The sequence below is a fragment of the Sapajus apella genome, unplaced genomic scaffold (assembly GCF_009761245.1).
Source record: "Sapajus apella isolate SASKATOON/1434 unplaced genomic scaffold, GSC_monkey_1.0 scaffold46, whole genome shotgun sequence".
In the NCBI taxonomy this organism is placed as follows: Eukaryota; Metazoa; Chordata; class Mammalia; order Primates; family Cebidae; genus Sapajus; species Sapajus apella.
The window spans coordinates 20047469-20067484 of NW_022436986.1; the positions used below are offsets into that span (position 1 = coordinate 20047469).

Here is a 20016-nt window from a genome sequence, read left to right on the forward strand (position 1 = left end):
GGAACCTGGAAACCCCATGCTTTGATGTTGGGGGAGACAAAGGGAGGGTCTTGGTGTATCTGGCCCAGGGGACTGCAAAGCTTTCTACCCCCAGTCCTTGTCTCCAGCTTCATTCCCTCAAGCAGAACTGTGGAATCCCTCCTTTCCTGGCTGGTCTCTTAAGCAAATGAGCACAAAAGATGAACCCGGGACTGGACTGGCCATCAGCCCTTAGGATGCTGGTCACCCACAGAGGGGAGGAGGTAGGTCCCTGCCTGGGTTTCTCTGCTGGGGTCAGCTCTTCACATCAGAGCCCACGAAGCTGGGGCTTCCAATTCCTCTACGGCCGCAGCTGCCGCCGGGGCTCTGGGTGAATGCAGGTAGCAAGAGGTATTTATAAATCAGATGTTTATAAAGCCTGTGTGTCTACACTGGAGGCTCTTGGAGTCCTGCTCTTGGGCCAGGCGTGTCCTGAGCTGCTCTGGACAGCCCATCTAGTCCCTTTCCTAAGAATGAGGAGAAGCCAGGCCAGACCGAGGGCTGAGAAAGATTCCTGGCACCTTTTGAGATGAGCATTGTGAATTTATTTTTAGTGAAAAGTTGTAGCAAGTGTCATAGTCAAATGCCTGGACACAATGCCGTTGCCCTGGTCACAATGCGAAGGCCAGTGAGCACTCTCCTTCCAAGACAAAGGCCCAGGGGAAGGTCCCAGGGGATGGGGTCCCCAAAACCATGAAAAGAAACACCTGAGGCTTTCCAGTTCCAGGCAGCTGGTTCTGGGGATGTGGCTGCAGCTGATGTAAAACCTTGGGGAGGTGTTTGGTGTGGCAAAGCACAGGGGACTCATTTCATGCACTTGTGGGCTGTCTGCTCTGAGCTGCCTGGGTACTGCAGAGCACAATTATTCCCTCTGAGCCTGGGTCACTGATGACCCATCAAACCTCTCCCAGAAACAAGTTCCCAGAGCTGCTTCCTCCTTTCTTTCCTAACCTTATTAAAACAAAACAAAATCATTCCATTTTACACTATTGTAAATAGAGCTGTGATTTGTTTCATAATATGCGTAGCCAATGTCATGTACTGAAGATAGTTCTATTGCGTTTCCAATGGAGTTTTCATATCTAGGGAAAGCTGGGGTTGCAGATCGCCCCACCCTGGCCTTTTCTCCCCTCTGCCTCCCGGTTACACTTGTGATGACAATGAACAATGAGGACACAGAATTTCAGGGGTTCACAATTTAGGTTTTATTTGGACCCAGGTTGCTTGGTGTGGCCTGCCGCAGGACCCCGGGAGAGACACTGGCCATCCTCTGACTTTAGACCGGCCAGTTGTTAGTTGGAGAAGCGCAGCAGCTCCTCGTCCCCTGTGGACAGAGAGAGACTCAGGGAAGGGTCCGTGGGCAGGGACATTCAGGGGAGGGAAGACAGCTGTCACCCGGGGCCAGTATCATCTCCTTGCTGAATGATTGATCTCCAAAGGGCATTCCACAAAATGATTGGAGCTTTTTCCTCTTCTGATTTACCGCAGGTGCCATTTTCCAGCGGGAAAATCAAGGCACAGACACCCTGAATGGTGCTGTTTCCTGGAATGCTATTACTGCCATCGTTGTTATTAGTAGTAGCAGTTGCCATTAGCTGAGTACTAACTCCACGTCAGGTACTGGAAGGCTGAAGGCAGATGCTTTGTCCCATGTTACAGAGGAAACTGATACTCGTTGGCACTTGCTCAACATTGCAGGCGCAGAAGTAAAGCCCAGCTCTGCCCCGCTCCTCAGCCAGCCCTACATACCCTCTGCAGATGCCTGACTAGTACCTCCCCAGGGCCCAATTCTAGCTGGGGTAAGTCCTCTGGCTCGATCCCATTTCAGAGAGTAGATGGGCTGCTTACCGGGTAGAGAGTCCTGAACTCAGCTCTCCAGACCCCTGCTCCTCCCAGGGCCTTCCCCCCTGGACTCCCACAGCCCCTCGCCCCAGCCTGGTACCCCGCAGGGCTGCCTACCATCACCAGGAACACCGCAGTACTCTCTGCACTCCTTCTCTGAGTAGAACTTGTTCCCGTTGCCTTGGCAGCCCCCGTAGATGAATTGGACACACTTTCCCTGGACAGCATCAAATGCCCAGAGCTCGTTGAAGGCTCGGCAGGGGCCCCGTACTATGGGGAGATTGCAGGCCGCTGTGGAGTGGGGAGAGGCATGGAACATGAGAAACCCTTGCGACTGCTGATCAGACATACATGGGACTGCTGAGCCAGAGCTGCTCGTCTAGAACACCTCATCCCTCTTTGACAGATGGGGAAACTGATGCCCACAGAAAGAAAATGATTTGCCTGAAGTCTTCCACATCCAAATGTGGAATTCCTATGATTTCGGGAAACCACCTGGAGTTCTACTCCTGGAGTGCCCTCTCTTAGCTACCTTTTCAATTAGCAGGTGGTTTACTGGAGGGACAGGGTCTTGAGGGTGCTGAGTGCACCGGGGTGGGGGCCCGCACTCACCCACAGTCCGGCAGGTCTGCAGACACTCCTTCTCTGTGATGAAGTTGTTAGCGTTGCCCATGCAGCCGCCATACTGGAAAGTCTCACAGGCCATGGATGTGCCGTTATAGAAATACCTGTAGCTCATTCCCATGCAGGGGCCTGCCGAGGGGCCCAGCTGGCAGGAATCTAGGGAGGGGCAGACCAGCAGCACTGATCAAGTGTTGACTGTGTACCTGGGATCAGGCTGGGCGCCTAATACGTGTCATTTCATTTAATGTTCACTAAAAGGATTATCAACTCTTTTTTGATAAGCAGACTGACCCTCAGAGAGATGAAGTAACTTGCCCAGGATCACATAGAGATAAGATTTAAAATCCTGTCTCCAAAACCAGTGCTCATTCCACTCCATGTTATGGAGAGTTACGAGTGAACCACAGACCCACTGTCCCCCTGTATTGGTCTTGTCTGCCCCAAAACTCTGTAATAGTAGCTGATGACATATTCACCAGCACCACACTGGCCAGCCTGACCTTTTCACCAAGTCCCACCCATCCTGCCTTTGCTCCCATTGTTCCTTGCCCCCTGAAATGCCACCCTTCATAAAATTTTACCTGGATGCCTGGACACACAAGAATTCCCTTTTATCCATGACGTCTCCTGATGCCCCCACCCCTCCAACCTCTCAGCTCCCCCCGCCCTTTAACAGACCCTTCCTTTGGGGTCCATAACCTTCTCCCTTGGATGCCTCCCACTAGACCAGGAATTCCAAAATGACAAGTGGTCTATATGACCCCAGTGCCCAGCACAGGGCCTGGGGCAGCGCAGGTTCAGGGTTTGCTGAGCGAGTTGGAGAGGAGGTTGTTCCTGAACACTGTCAACTACTACACAAAGCATTCCCATGTCCCTCCCCCACCTGCTCCTACAAGAGCCCTGATGTTCAGCCCCACAGGTTATTATCCCATAACACAGATGAGGAAACCAAGGCTAGGAGGCCACACAGTCATACAGACAGGGCAAGGACCAGCTTCTCATCACGAAGCTGACAGTTCTCAAACTCAGGACCACGCCTCATGCTCCTCATTCTGCCCCCAAATCCCCTGGCAGAGTGCAGAGTACTTGATTTGCCTTTTCTCAGTCCAGCCCTCGAGTCTCTAACAGATAAAGAGCCTTTGCAGTGATGAGAGCAGCCAGGGTGAGCCAACTATGGGCCCTTCCTCTCTGAAGTATGGCAGAGGGGCTGAAAAGGCAGGTGCTCATTACCTTCCTTCTTGGCGGCATCAGTTACCAGCTGTCCACCCCCTGATCCTTCCTCTTCTTGGGGGAGCACAGCCCTTTGGGCTCTCTGGGGGGACAGAAAAAGAAGAAGAAGTTGCAGACCCCTTGCCACTATTACTTTCCTGTACCCCTGGAATATACAAATGAACAGCTTGCTTTGGGAATCAGGGTATAAGTAGTAACACAGCTCCTAGACTGGTTAATGAACCGTTTTCCCAAAAGCATCAACCGGAATTCCCAAATAGGCATCACAGGACAGATTTCTGGTCTGAAATGAAATTCAGAACCATGAGTTAGGACAATAGCCCCATATCCAACTTCCAGTTGAAGTGCCTACAAGAATATAGTAATGAAAAAATGCTATCTCCCAGAGGAGAGCAGCATCCTCACACTAAAGATGTGAAGGCATTTTTGCATGACAGAGCACAGGTGCACCTGGTTTGCAGGAAGGGCTGACCAGATCATCATTAGCTGCTTGCAGAAAAAATCCAGAGAGAAAGAAGGGACCCTGAGACTGATCCTAACTCCTTGTTGTGGTGGTGGGGACTGCAGAGCAGGGAAGGCTGTCAAAGCTGTCAAGAGATGACCAGGAAACTGCTGGCCAGTAGACAGCAACCCTGCCCACAGGTGAGACCTGGAACTCGAGAAGGTATCTGTAGTAATCTCAGAATTTCCCATCTCCTTTTCAGGGGCAACACACTGTGAAAACTGTCAAGAATTTCCACTGTCTTCCAGACCAGTCTCAAGCTGGTGGCATATAGGCTTTCCTTGATAAGGATAGAGAAACCGAGAAAAACCACGGGACAAGTTAAATCCTGCAACTGCCAGAATTGGGTTGGGCTGAAGAAATATCCTCATTAAATGGGAGACATTCTGGATGTTCTGGAATTCAGGTTGATGGCAATAAGAAACAGGAATACTTAAACCTTCCCTGAAATTCAAGATGACATGCAATCAAAAGGAAAAAAAAAAGATGACATACATCCATATAACAGGAGCCCACAGTGGTGGAAATGAGCATGTGAAAGTAGAAAATTGTTGAATATTAAAAAATTAACTCCAGATGGATTAAAGATTTAAACATAAGACCTAACACCATAAAAATGCTAGAAGAAAACCTAGGCTATTAATACCATCCAGGACATAGGCGTAGGCAAGGACTTCATGCCTAAAACACCAAAAGCAATGGCAACAAAAGCCAAAATAGACAAACGGGATCTAATTAAACTCCAGAGCTTCTGCACAGCAAAAGAAACAAGCATTAGAGTGAACCAGCAACCAACAGAATGGGAAAAATTTTTTGCAATCTACCCATCTGACAAAGGGCTAATATCCAGAATCTACAAAGAACTAAAACAGATTTACAAGAAAAAAACAAACAAACCCATTCAAAAGTGGGCAAAGTATATGAACAGACACTTTTCAAAAGAAGACGTATACGAGGCCAACAAACATGAAAAAATGCTCATCATCACTGGTCATTAGACAAATGCGAATCAAAACCACATTGAAATACCATCTCACGCTAGTCAGAATCCACTCTTTAAAAATATACAGTGATGGCAACCTCTTAAATGTCTTTTCACAACCTTAACTTTAGAAGAATCTTTAGGACATCAATCCTTTTGTGAATAAATATTTATTTGAAATTCAAGAAGCCCACTTTAGTTTCTTTAAAAAAAAAAAAAGAAAAAAAAAATCAAAAGACGAGGCACAGTGGCTCTTGCCTTTAATCCCAGCACATTGGGAGGCCAAAGAAGGCAGATCTCCTGAGGTCAGGTGTTCAAGACCCACCTGGCCAACATGGCAAAACCCTGTCCTTACTAAAAAAAATAAAAGTAAAAATTAGCTGGGTGTGGTGGTGGGTGTGTGTAATCACAGCTACTCAGGAGGCTGAGGCAGGAGAATCACTTGAACTCGGGAGGCAGAGGTGGCAGTGAGCTGAGATCCTGTCACTGCACTCCAGCCTGGGTGACAGAGTGGGACTCCATCTCAAAAAAAAAAAAATTCAAGTAAAACTACAAATAATGCTTTTAAAAATTAAAAATATCACCTGTAGTATAATCCCATTTAATAATAGTATATCTAAATATGATCATCAATTTGTCCTTTTTTCTATAAGTCCTTTTACCCACATGTGAGGCAAGATTCCAGAAATTGTGTGACTGCTGATAGCTTCGAGGTGGTGTGATTTAAAAAAAAAATCTTTTACTTATCTTTATACTTTTCTGCATTACTTTAATTCTTTATAATGAGCATTTATTCGTTTTATAAAAGCAATGGTCATTTTATTTTAAAATATGGGAGCAAATATATAATGTGTTAACTGTTGACTCTATGTAGGAACAAGGACATTTTGTCTTTTTGTGGAGGGTTCATAGTTTTTCAATTTTCAATAATATTTTTCTAAATAAATATTACATACACTTATATACGTACACACACAGATATACACCCATGTACAGACATACAACAACAGTAGAATAGGATATGTGATTTTCCAAATAATCAGAGAAAAGAGAATGAAGAAAGCGTAATCAACATGGCAAAAGGCAGGAAAATAAAAAGGAAGCATAAGGAAGCCCCAAAAATCAGGAGGCAACACAGGAAAAGAGATGGTTTGAGAAGCTGTCTGTTCTCAGGTTTGCTGATTTTTAGGGAGATCAGTTGATTGATTTTCATGGACTGAATATCATTATTTCATTATTGAGTATTGTTATTTCATTATTGAGTGTTAACTTCTTTTAGACACTTGTAGGCACTGTGTTAAGAACTTTTCTATATGGCATTAAATTCTTCCACAAGCCTGGAAGGTAAGTGTAATCATCCTATTTCGAAGATGAGAAAATGAGGTCCAGATGGATCATCAGCTATCCCAGGTGGCAGAATCAGGATGGAGCCCCAGTGAGTCTGACTTCAACACTCATGCCCATCACTACCTTCTCTCAACCCCTCCCCATGACTCTGCCTCCTACCGCAGCAGGATCAAGTGTGCAGTGTGCCTGGGGCAGAGTTGAGTGGCATGGGGTTGGGGGCTGAGGCACTCACCCGGTGTAGGATGGGCTGTGGTTCCTGCTCCCCAGGGACGCATTCACCTAGGTCACAGAGCAGGAGAGAGGCGTGAGTAAGAGGATCAGGCTCAGGGGCCATCCTAGACCCAGATCTGTAACTTTGGTGAGCATCGTGCTGGGAACTTCTTGTGCCTTAGTCCACTTCATCAATGGTTCTGCCCACGTGGCTTGCTCAAGGCCATTCACTGCAAAAGCAACAGACTGGTGGCTGCACCATCATTCCCATCTGTCCACTCCACCCCACCCCACCTGCATCATTTTGTCGGCATCATGGCAGAATAGCAATAGCGAACACTGGCTAAGCATTTATGAGCACAGTGCTGTTGGGCTTAATGGTTTTATTGCATTGCCTTTTACAGCAATTTCTAAGGAAGGCAGTATTATGCCCGATTTACAGAAGTGGGAAATGAGGCTCTGAGAAGGTGACTACCGGAGGCCACATAGCTAAGTCTGAATCCAGGTGCTTGTGATGGCAGCAGTGGGCCATCCGGAGTGGCCTCTGCCATCGAACGGGGGAGGCAAGTGCAGTGGTGGCAGGAGTGACTGTGGGAGTGGCAGTGGTGGAGCTGGGACCCCTGTGCCTTACGTCCTTGAGGCGGGCAACTGTGCTGCCCCCATCTTTGTGTAGCCAGGTAGAACCCACTCCCAGGCCCAGAGCCTCTGCTGCTCTAGACCCTAGCCCACATTGCCATTCTGGCCCACCATCATGGCAGAGAGGGTGTGGGAGGAGGTAGAGAGTCCTGGAGCCCACCCCTGGGGACCGTCACAGTGGGGTTGGGCCAAGTCATCTGTCAGCAGGGGAACAATGCAATTGGGCAGAGAGGGTTCCCGAGGCATAGCTGGGCAGTGCCGTACTTGCACACAGAGCATGGAGGTGGGCCCGGGGCTTGGAGCTGGGGCCGTGCTTCAGGGACCCAGGACAGGTAATAGGAGTGGCGCCCACTTCAGGGACCTAGCCAGTGGTGCGACCACCATGTCCATCCCACTGAGGACACTGGGTTCCTGTGCCTCATGAGGAGGCTCTGTGTGGGGCCACTGGGGGCCACCATGTCCTCAGGGTCTGCCCCACATTGGGGTGACTGCCAAGCCTGACACTCCTGATGGCTGAGCCTGGGGCCTACAATCTGCTCCTGAAGGAATTCCCCCCACCCTTGGGTAGGGCTGCAAGCTAGGCAAGGAGAGCCTCAGGCCACCCCTGAGCATTGGGGCCATGGAGGGAGCTTGCCACCATGTCACCTCAGACCCAGACACTGGCATGGACCCAGCTTGGACCTGCAGCCCCTGCCCCAGGCTGTAAGGAGTGTGGCTGGGGCTGCACACTCCACGGAATTGGTGGGAGCTGGGCACAGTGGGAGCCCTCCCCCTTCTGCGTTGCTGGGGCAGGAGCTCCCTGAGTGCAGCTGTAGCCACCCTGCTGTGGCTGTTGACCTAGGCATCTCTGCACTCTCAGGTGCCCTGCCCACCGCAGACTCTAGGGTGCCTGTTCCCACTGCCTGGCTTCTCCCTGCTGTTGGTTCCTGCTTTGATCTCAGATCAAGATTAAGGCCAAGCCAGGGTACTGTTGCAGGCTGGCCAGGTGTGCACACGCTCAGGGAAGTGCTGACATCCCAGTCCCCCGCCACCTCAGCCCTCCAGACTTTGGGTGCCAACAAGCATGGGAAGGAGACCAAGTGGGGGCTGATGGCAACCTGGCACTGGCCTGCAGGCAACCCTTTGCATGAACAGCCTCGGTGCCATGCATAGTAGCAGGAAGCTGACACGCTCCTGATTGGAAGGGGGCTGGTCCCCAGTGAAGCAACACCTTCAAGCTGGGGAGGGCCTGAAGTCTGGGGGCTGGGCCTCCAGTCCTGTGAGCCAGATGGAGAACTTGTAGTGCTTTTCCCTGGGCCTCCCCATGGCCACCCATGGGCCAGTCCGTAGTATGAACTTCCTCCCCTCTGAGGCCCATAAAAACCCCAAACTCGGCCAGGCTTGAAGAAAGGACAGAGATGACAACCCCAGACTCAGCCAGATTTGAAGAGAGGACAGAGAGACAAGGGGAGACAATAAGATGACCTGCCTGCAGAGAGGAGACACCCACTCTAGGGCCTCCTCTGCTGAGAGCTGCAGCCTCAGCAGTTGACCTGCCTGCAGAGAAGAACTTCCCATTCCAGGGACTCCTCTCTGCTAGGTGCTGAACACTCACTGGAACTGGCTGGCTATGGAAAGGAGCTACCCACTGTGGTCTACTCCAAGCTGTTCTATTGCTCAGTAAAACTCCCCTTCATCTTGCTCACCCTCCTATTGTCTGCATACCTCATTCTTTCTTGTCACAGGACGAGAACTTGGGACCCACCAAATGGCAAGGTTAAAATAACTGTAACACAAACAGGGCTGAAACATGCCCGTTGCGCACCACATTACAGGTGAAGAGAAGGAGAGAAAAGCTGCAGCCCTTTGGGGACCCCAGACCTGGGAACTCCCCGAGCCAGGACTGTGACTCTCTCTTTGGGACCCTGCAGTTTGTGGCATCTCCAAGCTTCCAGGCACCACTGCATTCCATGGTGCCAGCTGGGAAGCTGCTTGTGGTGCATCTGGTCCAACCACACCCTAACAGACAGCTGACACCCATGCCAACACCTGGAGCTGCCCACTCCATGGCAGCAGCCAGCAGGTCTGACTGCAGTGGCTGGACCCCACGCTCACTTACACACCCCTTGCTGCTTCATGCCTGAGTCTTGGTCTCCCTTTGAAGTGTGGGACCCAGGCCAGCAGCGTGAGAGCCAGGCACAGCCTGCCAGGCCAAGTGGATGGAACAAGCCCAGCAGGCCCAAGCAAAACTCAGGCAAAGATACCACCGGCCACAGAGGTTTACAGCCAGAAAAGCAATGCCTCAAAGATCCCATAACACTCTGATTCCTGAGCCCATGCTCTTAATTCCAAAACTCTTTTGCCTCCTAAGAGGTAGCTATGGATTCTGGCTACCACCTCCCTGAGACACATGGGTTCTAGTCTAAGCTCTGCTAGGAATAAACTGTGAGACTTGGAGCAAATCCATTGGCTTCCTGATTCACTATAGAAGGGAGGCCATGGCCCCTTTTTATCTCAGAGGGTTACAGTAAGGATCCAGGGGCTGAGACGGTCTCTGGGGCCCATAAGGGATGAAGAGGGGCCAGGAATTTGAGGTGGGGGGTGCTACGTACCTCGGTCAGCCATGGTGAAGATGGAATCCTCAGGGATGCCCACACCCTGGGCAACCACTCTGAAGTCCTGCAGGAGGCTTTCCCTCAGCTGTGGCTCCCGCCCTGCAAGGAGGAAGCAGAGGAGATGCCTAGAACCACCAGGTGCCTGGAGTGGAAGGGCCTGAAATGATTTTGCCCAGTGATTTTCACTTAGGGAAAATTTGAAAACTACTGATGCAGTTTAATCTATTTGATCCACTTAGGGAAAGACAGGCTCCCAAGAGGAAGAGGGGTTCCTCTCAGGTTCCCACCCACGTCTCCTGAGTCCCCACAGAGGACTTTTCCCTTTTTTTTTTTTTTTGAGACAGGGTCTTGCTCTGTTGCCCAGGCTGGAATGCAGTGGCACAATCATGGCTCACGGCAGCCTCAAACTCCTGGGCTCAAGCAACCTTCCTACCTAAGCCTCCTGAGTAGCTAGGGCTGCAGGCACATGCCACCATGCCCAGCTAATTCTTTAATTTTTCTTAGAGATGCAGTCTCAGTATGTTGCCCAAGCTGGTCTCAAACTCCTGGCCTAAAGCAATCCTCTTGCCTTGGCCTCTCAAGGTGTTGGGATTGCAGACGTGAGCCACAGCACTCAGTCCCAGCTGATTCTTTTTAAGGGCCTGGAGGCTCTAATCCTCTGGGCCTGGAATTTTAGAGATCAAAAGAAGAGAATTTTGCCTTCTCCAGGGAGACTCAATGGTTGCACCTTTCTCCAAATTGGAGTTTTGTCAGAAGGAAGAAGCAAAACTCCCTGTCCTTACCCACTCCACTGTCCTTAAATCAACGTTCTCCCACCCTCAACTCCAGTGGGCATATCTAGTAATAAGCCTTTACCGTAGAGCTTGGCAGTAATGGTGGGTCCATGATGGCGGCTGAATTTCTTGGTCAGAAAAATGGCATACTCATCATAGTTGGTGTGGGCCACATAGGACTCCATGGTTACGTTCCATTCTGCATGGGAGATGCAGACAGACCAAAGGGATCAGTGGGCAGAAGACTCTTCTATCGGGAAGTCCATCACCTATTTACACACACACCATCTCATCCACCCATCTGTCCACCCATGCCTCCCACATATCCATTTATCAATTCATCCATATTCAGTCTCTCCCTATCCACCCATCTGTCTCCTTCATGTGCTCACATTAATTCATCCACCATCACTCAATCCATTTATCCTCTCCATGCATCAATCCATCTCCCTTCGTTTCTTCCTTCCTTCTTTCCCCTATTACCCCATCAATTTACCTATTAGGTAACTGACTGATTGGCTCATTTATCCAGTTATATATTCAGTTACCAATCATTTGTTCATTCACCCATCTGTCTAGCCAAACATTCATATATTCAGCCCTAACACAATTATTTGGCACATAGAGCATATTCAATAAACATTTTCTGAACTAACAGATAAATTAATGTCCAAATCCCTCTCACACTTAGCATCATGCTCACTGTACATGGTAGATGCTTAGTAAATTTTTATCAGCTGATAGCAGGTACCTAAGAAGACATGAAGAGTAGTGAAATCAGCACCATCACTTACTCTGGGCGAGGGTACTGGAGGTCAGGGAACGAGAGAGGGAAGGAGGGGAGGAGAGGAGGAGAAGGAGGAGGAAGAGGAGGAGTTGTCTGGAAGGCTCAATGACAACTTAATGGGAAAAAAGGTCACAGAGGCAGAGGGGGCTGAGGAGACCAAGGTATTTTCCAGCAAAGGAGAGAATGTGCATGTCTCTTTCCACTCCGCTTACTGGATTCGTGATAGAGAAACTTCCCATCAGTATCTGTTTTCTCATAAGCCCAAGAGGTCTGCTCACAGAAACCTTTCCTAGAAATGAACAAACCAAAAGGAAGGTCACTCCTGGTCGAGAGCATGCTCCTGACACCCCACCCTCCCGCAGGGCTCTTTCCGAATGCCTTGGTTTGGGGGAGTTTTTGTTGTCGTTGTTTGCATGTTTTTGTTTGCTTTTTAATTTGGAAATGAGCATTTCCAAATGTCTTTTTAATCCTCACACTGGCCCCAAGAGACCCCCATTTTACATATGACAGAGGGACAGAGAAGAGACTAATCCATGCCAGCCTCCTAGCAAAGCCAGCGCTAGAACTGCCTTCCTTAATCAAATCTACGCATGATACGGAGGCAGGAGGAATGGAATGAGGAATTCCTGCACTCATTCGTGTATTGTTCTGTGTCTGTCTCACCCCAGTTTTCTCATTTATCAAACGGGCTTGATGACGGTTTCTACCTCACATGGTTGGTGTGAGGATCCGCTGACCCCGCCTATGTAAAGAGCTTGGAGGAAGCACTATATATGTATTAGCTATTACTATTCCAATAAGCACTGCTTACCCAATGAACATTTATTGGGCAACATCTATGTAACAAGCGCTGTGCTACATGCCAGGGGTACATAAGCAAGCAAAAGACAAACCCCAACCCCTGGAGTTCCTGGAGCTTGCAATCGTGTGGGGCAGGCAGGCAGGCTGCAGGCAGATGTAATCAGTGTGAGAAGTGCCACATGGGTGGGAGGTGGAACATGAGGTGCTCTTTGGGTGCACAGAGGGGAGTATAACCTGAACCTGGGTGTCTGGGAGGGCTTCCTGGAGGAGGTGACAAGAAACCTAAGTTCTGATGGATCCACTGGAATTAATTAGCCCAGGGAAGTGGGGAGAGGTGCTCTCAGTAAAAGGAACAACAGGTGCAAAGACCTGGAGGAGTGAGAGTTCCAGAACCGAGAGAAGGTCCACATGGATAGGACTCAGAGTACATGGCAGAGCGTGTGGTGGGGAGTTCTGTGGGAGGGTCCCGGAAAGCCACATCAAGGGTTTGAGTCTTACTCCCAGGGTAGTGGGGAGTCATGGAAGGGTCTTGAGCAGATTTGAGTTTTCAAAAGATCTTTCTGGCTACTGGGTGAAGAGTGGATGGGTTGTGGACAGGTTGTGGCAGACAGCCAGGAAAGAAAGGGAGGTGGCTTGGACCGGGGCGGTGGCACTGGGGAGGGGAGAAGTAAGCAGGTTGCAGGGATTTAGGAGGAGAACGGGCAGGACTTTATGATGGGTGACAGTGGAGAGAGGAGCCCAGTTCCCAGGTTGGGTCCCTGGGGGGTAGGAGTGCCCACACTGGGCTAAGGAACGACCAAGGGGGAGCAGCAGTTTGCAGAGCAGGCACAGTGCGGGGACATCACCCTTGAGGAAGAGATAGGACACCTGAAAAGGGCCATCCTGGTGGAGGAGGGGAGAGGGATCTGGGTTCAGTGGGAAGGTCCGGGTTGGAAACAGAGATCTGCACTTCCCAGGGTGGGCAGGGCTGGGAAGGCATGGGGGTCTCTTGGTTCCTCTGGGGGGGACCTTTCCCACCCCACCCCTACGCTCACCGCCAGCGAGTGCTGGTCATGCTGATCTCCGACTCCGTGGCGCCCTCTTCCAGCACCAGCGTGCTCACTTTCAACTTGTGCATGATCTTCTTTAGCCAGGGGCACGTGGAACCGATGGCCAGGTTGTACCACTTCCCGTAGATCTAGGAGGCAGGTGAGCTCTGGGAGTCTGCGTCAGTCTCAGGCCTCAAAGCAGACCTGGCTGACATCTGCTCCCCACCCTCCGCCTCTTCCTCCTCCTCCTCACAATGACTTATCTTTCTAAGGAATAATGTCTTACAACTAATTGGCGACCACACGCCTTCAAGGGAGGACAGATCCCCCAAGAGTGGAGACTCAGGCACCACAGCAAGCCCAGGAAGCAGGTATGTGGCTGGGGTACCAGCCTGCCCTGCAGAAGGGCTTACTCTGTTGAGATGTGGGATCTGTCCAGAGCTCCATCAACCGCTGCTCCCCAAGAGCTGGAGTCCTGTCTTTTCCTCCTCCAGTGATGAGGTGCTCCCCACCTCACAAGGCAGCCCACAGCGCCATATTGGGAAGTATTTCAAAAGTATAATGAACATGATGGGGTCATTCAACACAGGCCTCCTGCCTCTTCCTCCTGAAAGTGCACGGATGGCCGAGGGAACCCTCACGCTCCTGTGGTACAGGCCAATGTGCCCCAGGCCCTTTGCATCCCAGACTGCCACAGGGGACCTGCTCCTCACTGCCCCTCTGCCACAACCTTTCCTTGTCCCTAGAAGTAAACAAAACCCATGACACTACAGCTAGAAGTGTCTGAGACCCTTCATACGGACATGGAGACTGAGCCCCAGGCGGATAAGCGTTTACTCAAAGCCACCCTGGGATTCAGGGCAGAGCGGGGGCTGGAAGGCAGCTCTGGAACTCCACCCTTGCAGGATAATGTCCTGCCCCTGTCCAGGTCTCTCCTGTACCTAAGCCTCTGAATGTCCCCCAACTGCCATCTCTGTCCTGCTTCACGCTTTCCCATAAGCCCTGCACGCCCAACCGAAAGCTGCCAGCTACCGCCCACCCTGTGCCACCCCAGGTCTCTGTCCGCAGTCAGGCTGGGACGTGGGCAGGGGACGCAGGAAGAGCTAAGGGAAAGACACCACAGGGAGAGGGCTGGGAGTGGGGTGGGCAGCAAGGTCTGGGCAAAGCTAGGTGCCGGCATGGGGCAGGCAGGACAAAGCCGTCCCTGGAGCGGGTTCCCATGAACACAAGGGCTCCCTTCGGCGTCCACGAGGACAGTGCAGAAAGTGAGGACGTTTGACTCAGAGACTGTCGGCCAGAGTTCCACAGAAAGGCAGGGGATTGAGTTGTACCTTCAAGGATCCCATAATCCCAAAGGGGCTGAGTGGGAGCCCGAGACCCCCAGGCAGGCAGCATTTACCCAGAATTACCCACCTGCCTGCATACCCCATCACCACCTCCACCCCAGCACAGAGAGCGGCAGCCTCACCCGAGAGATATTGAAGTTTTCCTGCACTTGGATGCCTTCGGGCGGCGTCGGCACAGGGCCAGCGCTCACTGCCATGCAGGCGCTCAGCAGCAAGAGCAGGGCCCCGAGGCTCCTCATGGCTCTGGGCTCCTCCGCCTTGGTGTCTCCCACAGGCTTGGTCTAGTGACAGAAGGGCCACCGCCTCCCTGCCTGGGGCAGCTGTGAACTGAGGCTGGGAAAGGGGCCTGTGGCTTGTAGGTGACCTCAATGTTTGCCCTGCTCAGCTGGGGTCAGTTATGGCTTCAAGGCCAGCTGCGATCAATCCCTGTAGCCTGGCTGGGGTCAGGTACCAAGAGGCCAGGGTGGCTGCTTCAGAAGAGGCATTGGCCAAGCACCATAGGGCCCTGGGGCACCAGAGTTGGGCTCTGTCCCCCAAAAGTCTTTCGCACAGGTTCCCCACCTGTCACTGGGGGCAAGCGAGGATGGGGCGACCTGGCCTTTCTGCTGAGTCATGCCATCAGGACCTCAGAGCCCTGTGAGCCAGCAGGTGAAGCCTGATTGGGCCCATTTCTCAGAGGAAAAAACTGAGGCCCAGGGAGAGGAAGTGACTTGCCAGAGACCTCACGGAGGTGTATGGGCAGAACCAAGACCAGAACCCAGGTATCCTGTCCCCAGAGCTCCTTCCCCCACCCCCAGGCTTGCCCTAGCCTTTGCAAGTAATAGAGATGTTAACGATGATGACCGTTCTGAGCTTCTGTTCACTGAGCACCTGCTCTGTGCTGCTGCGTACCAGGCACTTTACACGCGCCACAGGCGTCCGCTGAATCCCCACAACAAGCTTATGAAGTAGGCGCTATTTGTCCCCTTTACAGGCAGATGAGTTGAGTCACCAAGAAGTGAAGTGACTTGCCCAGCATCCCCTACTCCGGGAGTGGAGTAGCTGGGAAAGGCATGGTTGAGACCATGGACATGGGGGCCAGACAGCCTACGATGGCACTCACTGCTGTGTGACCTTGGGCAAGTCACTTTACCACTCAGTGCCTTGTTTCCTTCATCTGTAAATGAGGGTAATCATAGTCCTAGCTCCCGGCCTTGCTGAGCGAGCACTTGCAATGCCCCAGGACAGTCCCAGCATAGAATTAAGAGCTATGTGTTTGGGGAGGCTTGAACAGTGCCCCCTCCAAAATCCATGCCCACCCAGAACTGCGGAATGAACCTGATTGCAGATGTGATTAGTTAGATGAGGCATCGAACTGATGTCAGGGGTCCTAAATCCAATGACCAGTATCTTTATAAGAGAATGGTGAGGGAGACTCAGTCACAGAGACAGAGAGACGCACGGGGAAGGCGTGGCGTGAAGCCGGGGCACAGATGGGAGGGATGCAGCTGTAAGTCAAAGATCGCCAGGGACTGATGGCAGCCACCAAAAGCTAGCAAAAGGCAAGGAGGGACTTTCCCCCAGAGCCTTCAGAGGAAACGTGGCTCTGCTGACATCTTGGTCTCAGATATCTGACCTCCGGCGCTGAGAGAAGACATATTTCCTAGCAGCCCTAGGAAACTAATGTGGTAGAAATATTAAACCTAAGGTTTAATTAATTAATTAATTGTCATTAATTAATTAGCCACCATGCCTGGCTAATTTTTGTATTTTTAGTAGAGACAGGGTTTCACCATGTTGGCCTGGCTGGTCTCAAACTCCTGACCTCCGGTGAGCCTATCACCTCAGCCTCCCAAAGTGCTGAGATTACAGGTATGAGCCACCATGCCAGCCTAAATTTAAGATTTTAAATGAGAATTTTTTTTTTAACCCAGGTCGGTTTGTCTGTGAGCTCACACTCTTGCCTGCAATACCACAGGCCCCTCTATGAATTTCCTTTCTCCAGTGGTCAAAGCTACTGTCTTTACATCCTTCCTGCTTTGGCATGGAACATTCCATACTCTCAGCCACCTGTCTGCTACAGCTGGGAATGAATTCTTCATGCAGGCAGTCCCAAGAATAAGATCCCTGCTTATGTGAGAATAGAGGGGTCCCTTCGTAGTCAGTGCAGAAAAAAATGGTGTATCATGTCCCTTCTGTAAGATTCAGTAGTCCATCCCTCTTTCACTGGTATCTGGAACAAGTGTGCTTCTATTCATAATGTGTTTCTCTTGCTCCATCACCCTAACCTGGGCCAGTGATGGCATTCCCTTCTTGCTTTGGTTGCTAGGAAGCTCAAAGCCATGATGTAAGTTTAACACAGTTACTGTCTTGGTTTAGCTTTCTGGAACAGTTATCTTTGTGTTCCTTGTGTTCACAGAGTTCCTTAATCTTTGATGATTTGGTTCATGATGGTAGCGAGGAAGTGGTAACCCCAACTTCTCCTTGTTCCGTGTGACATTGGGGGTGGCTTTCCCTCTCTAAAGCCCAGTTTCCTAATCTGTGAATTGCAGATAACAGTTCTTGTTCTGTCTGTCAAGAGGTCAAGAGAGACAACATGTGAGGACGTGTTCTATAAACTGTCCACTGCCTTACCTGTGTGGTGACTCAGGGCGTCTGTCTTTGGAGAAGGTAGGCCTGGTATAAGGATAAATAAATAACAATGAACCGTTAATAGGAATAAAGTCACCCTGCTAAGCCTGCTTACAGTGCACCAAGATGGCTCGCTGCCCCTCGTGTTAGGCCTGCGTGACTAGGGTTACCAACCCCACTGTCCAGATGGGAAGCCTGAGGCTCACAGGGCCCTAGCCTCTCACGACAGGGCTGTGGATTCAGTTGCACAGCCTCTCCTGGGGGTGGGGAGAGGCCCAGAGGAGAAGTCCAGGCTGTTGATCTCTTCTCCTGCCTCCGGGAATGTTTACGCTCCTGAGATTATTAACCAGAGCAAACAGAGAGAGAGTAAATGCTGCCAAGAGCCACTTGGACTTTTGACTGCTTTTTAAAAATTAACCTTGGGGCATGAGGTTGCAAGGCCAACAGTGGTCAGAGAGCTGCCGCCCCTTCTTCTCCTTCTGGCTGCTGGGGTGGGAGGTGGGAGGCTGGAGGCTCTGGGGTCCCTGCCTTCCTAGGGCAGAGACCATGGGAATTGCTAAGTTCTAAAACCATTTGGTTGTCGGGGAGGGTCTTGCCCCTTGCAGGAGGCCTCAGAGCCTCAGGGTGTCCGGTGCAATATGGAATTGAGGCCTCAATTTTCAGATGCACGTACTGGGGCTCAGGGAGGGAATGGGACTTAGTTAAGGTCACCCAGTGTGACCTTGGGGCCAGATAGGCCTGACTGCAGCACCCAGGCTCTCCCCTCATCATTTATTCTCGTGTCTACTTATTCTTTTGCCAAATACACACTCCACGCTTGGTGCTGGGGACAGGATGGGCATATGACAGGCCTCCCGGAGCGCCCTCAAGATCCGGGGTTGGGGAACAGACGAGGTGAGATGATGATAAGACAGGATGGGGGCAGCAGTGGTTGGGGAAGCAGAGGCCAGGGCGGGGGAGTCAGACCCCAAGAGTAGGAGTGAGCCAGACAAAGTGCGGGGGGGTGGGCGCATGGTGGAGGGGAAGGGGTTCCAGGCACAGGAAACAGCAATTGCAAAGGTTTAGAGGAAGAACGTAGAGAGAAAGAAATGCATTTGTAATCCAAAAAATAAAAATAAATGCACAGGTCTGGAGCTTGGGGACAGAGGGAGTGGAGACAGCAAGGCTGGGGAGGTGGCTGATGACCCGTAGATGGGACGGTGCTGCGGGGCCGAGGGGTGTTGCTCGGGAATGCACAGGGGGCGCTGGTGGGTTTTTGGAAGTGAAGCCCAATCAGATTAGTAACTGTGAGAGATCAATCAGGAGGCAGTGTAAGCTGGAGACCCAGGAAAGCAACTCCCTAGGGGATTTTCCAGGAAGAAGGAAGGGGCCGGGCCAGAGCACTAGGACATAGCGACTGGACCTACAGGGACATCGGGGACATTGGGACTCAGACCAGAGGGTGTGGTCAAGGTTTGAGTCCTCCCCTGCTAATGATGGAATGGCAATGACCTCTCCTTTCCTCCAATGTCTGACCTTGCTCAGCTTCTACGGCCTTGGGCCACAGCGTGTCCACTAAGGGGCCCCGTGGCGTAGCTGGAGCAGCACAGCACCCATAACTCCATGGCTGGCGACGTGGAGGGGTGCTCTCACTGCCCTGTGATTTCTAGGTATCATTACTCATCCCTACACATCCGCCTCTAAGATCAAGGCCATCCAGAGACTTGAGTCCTACTCCTCGTGGCTTGCTGGGGGACCATGAGGGAAGTCCTTTCCCTCCCTGGCTTAAGAGCTGAAATAACCGAATGAGGGTCACTTGTGAAAATGCACCCCAAATGTGTACATTTGAGGGACCCCATCATCGTAGGCACTTGGTACTGCGTGTGGTCTAGCTAAGGACTCCATTCATAGCTGGAACTGCGCTGAGGTGTGAGCTTCTCTTGTCCACCAGGGGGCAGCAGAGAACTTCCAGAAAGACACCGGGGTTTGCTCACAGATTATTCTGTACAGATGGAGACAGAGGCCAGGAGCAAAAAGGCTCAAAGAGGTACAGTGAGGGCTCGCACCCAGGCCTCCTTGCCCCAAGCCCATGTAAAATCCCCTGGTGAGTGTAAAACATTTAGCTTCTGCCTTGCCCATCCCTACCCTGCTAGAGAGCTTGATGCTTGGTTGGGGCCCTTTAAAACAAAAAACAGAAAAAAAAAACTTTTCTTGGGGAACCAGAATTGGGTGCAGTTGCTGCAGGCCACGAAGGCCACTATAACTTTACTAAGCTCTTACTGTCTGCCAAGTCCACGCGGATCACTACGTGAGCATGTCGTTCTCAATCCTGTTAAAAATCTTTTTGGAGGCCAGGTGCAGTGGCTCATGCCTGTAATCCCAGCACTTTGGGAGGCCAAGGTTGGTGGATCACCTGAGGTCAGGAGTTGGAGACCAGCCTGGCCAACGTGGTGAAACCCTGTCTCTACCAAAAATACAAAATTAGCTGGGTGTGGTGGCCCGCACCTGTAATGCCAGCTACTTGGGAGGCTGAGGCAGGAGAATCGCTTGAACCCAGGAGGCAGAGGTTGCAGTGAGCTGAGATCGCGCCATTGCACTCCAGCCTGGGCAACAAGAGTGAAACTCCATCTCAAAAAAAAAAAGAATCTTTTTGTGGGGTGGTGGGGAGGGAGAGCAGCAGGAAGAATAGCTAATGGATGTGGGGCTT

At 51.2% G+C, this 20016-nt stretch overlaps 1 protein-coding gene across 1 annotated transcript; it reads right to left on the reverse strand.

The window, feature by feature from the left end:
• Positions 1–1199: 1199 nt before the first annotated feature.
• AMBP (alpha-1-microglobulin/bikunin precursor) lies at positions 1200–15214 on the reverse strand. Its single transcript, XM_032240469.1, has 10 exons — positions 14843–15214; positions 13381–13523; positions 11758–11834; positions 10841–10957; positions 9983–10084; positions 6778–6824; positions 3715–3796; positions 2473–2640; positions 1978–2151; positions 1200–1342 (listed from the first exon to the last, which is right to left on the reverse strand). The coding sequence occupies exons 1-10, from the start codon at positions 14957–14959 to the stop codon at positions 1311–1313; spliced, it is 1059 nt and encodes a 352-aa protein (XP_032096360.1). The 5' UTR covers positions 14960–15214; the 3' UTR covers positions 1200–1310.
• Between the last annotated feature and the right edge of the window lie 4802 nt (positions 15215–20016).

Excerpts from the sequence above, each read along its gene's own strand:
- AMBP (XM_032240469.1), bottom strand. The coding sequence starts at position 14,959 with ATGAGGAGCCTCGGGGCCCTGCTCTTGCTGCTGAGCGCCTGCATGGCA. Across the intron at positions 11,835-13,380 it reads ATGACCAGCACTCGCTGGCG|GAAAGGTTTCTGTGAGCAGA; the intron begins GTGAGCGTAGGG and ends GTTCATTTCTAG. Across the intron at positions 2,152-2,472 it reads GCAGACCTGCCGGACTGTGG|CGGCCTGCAATCTCCCCATA; the intron begins GTGAGTGCGGGC and ends CCCACTCCACAG.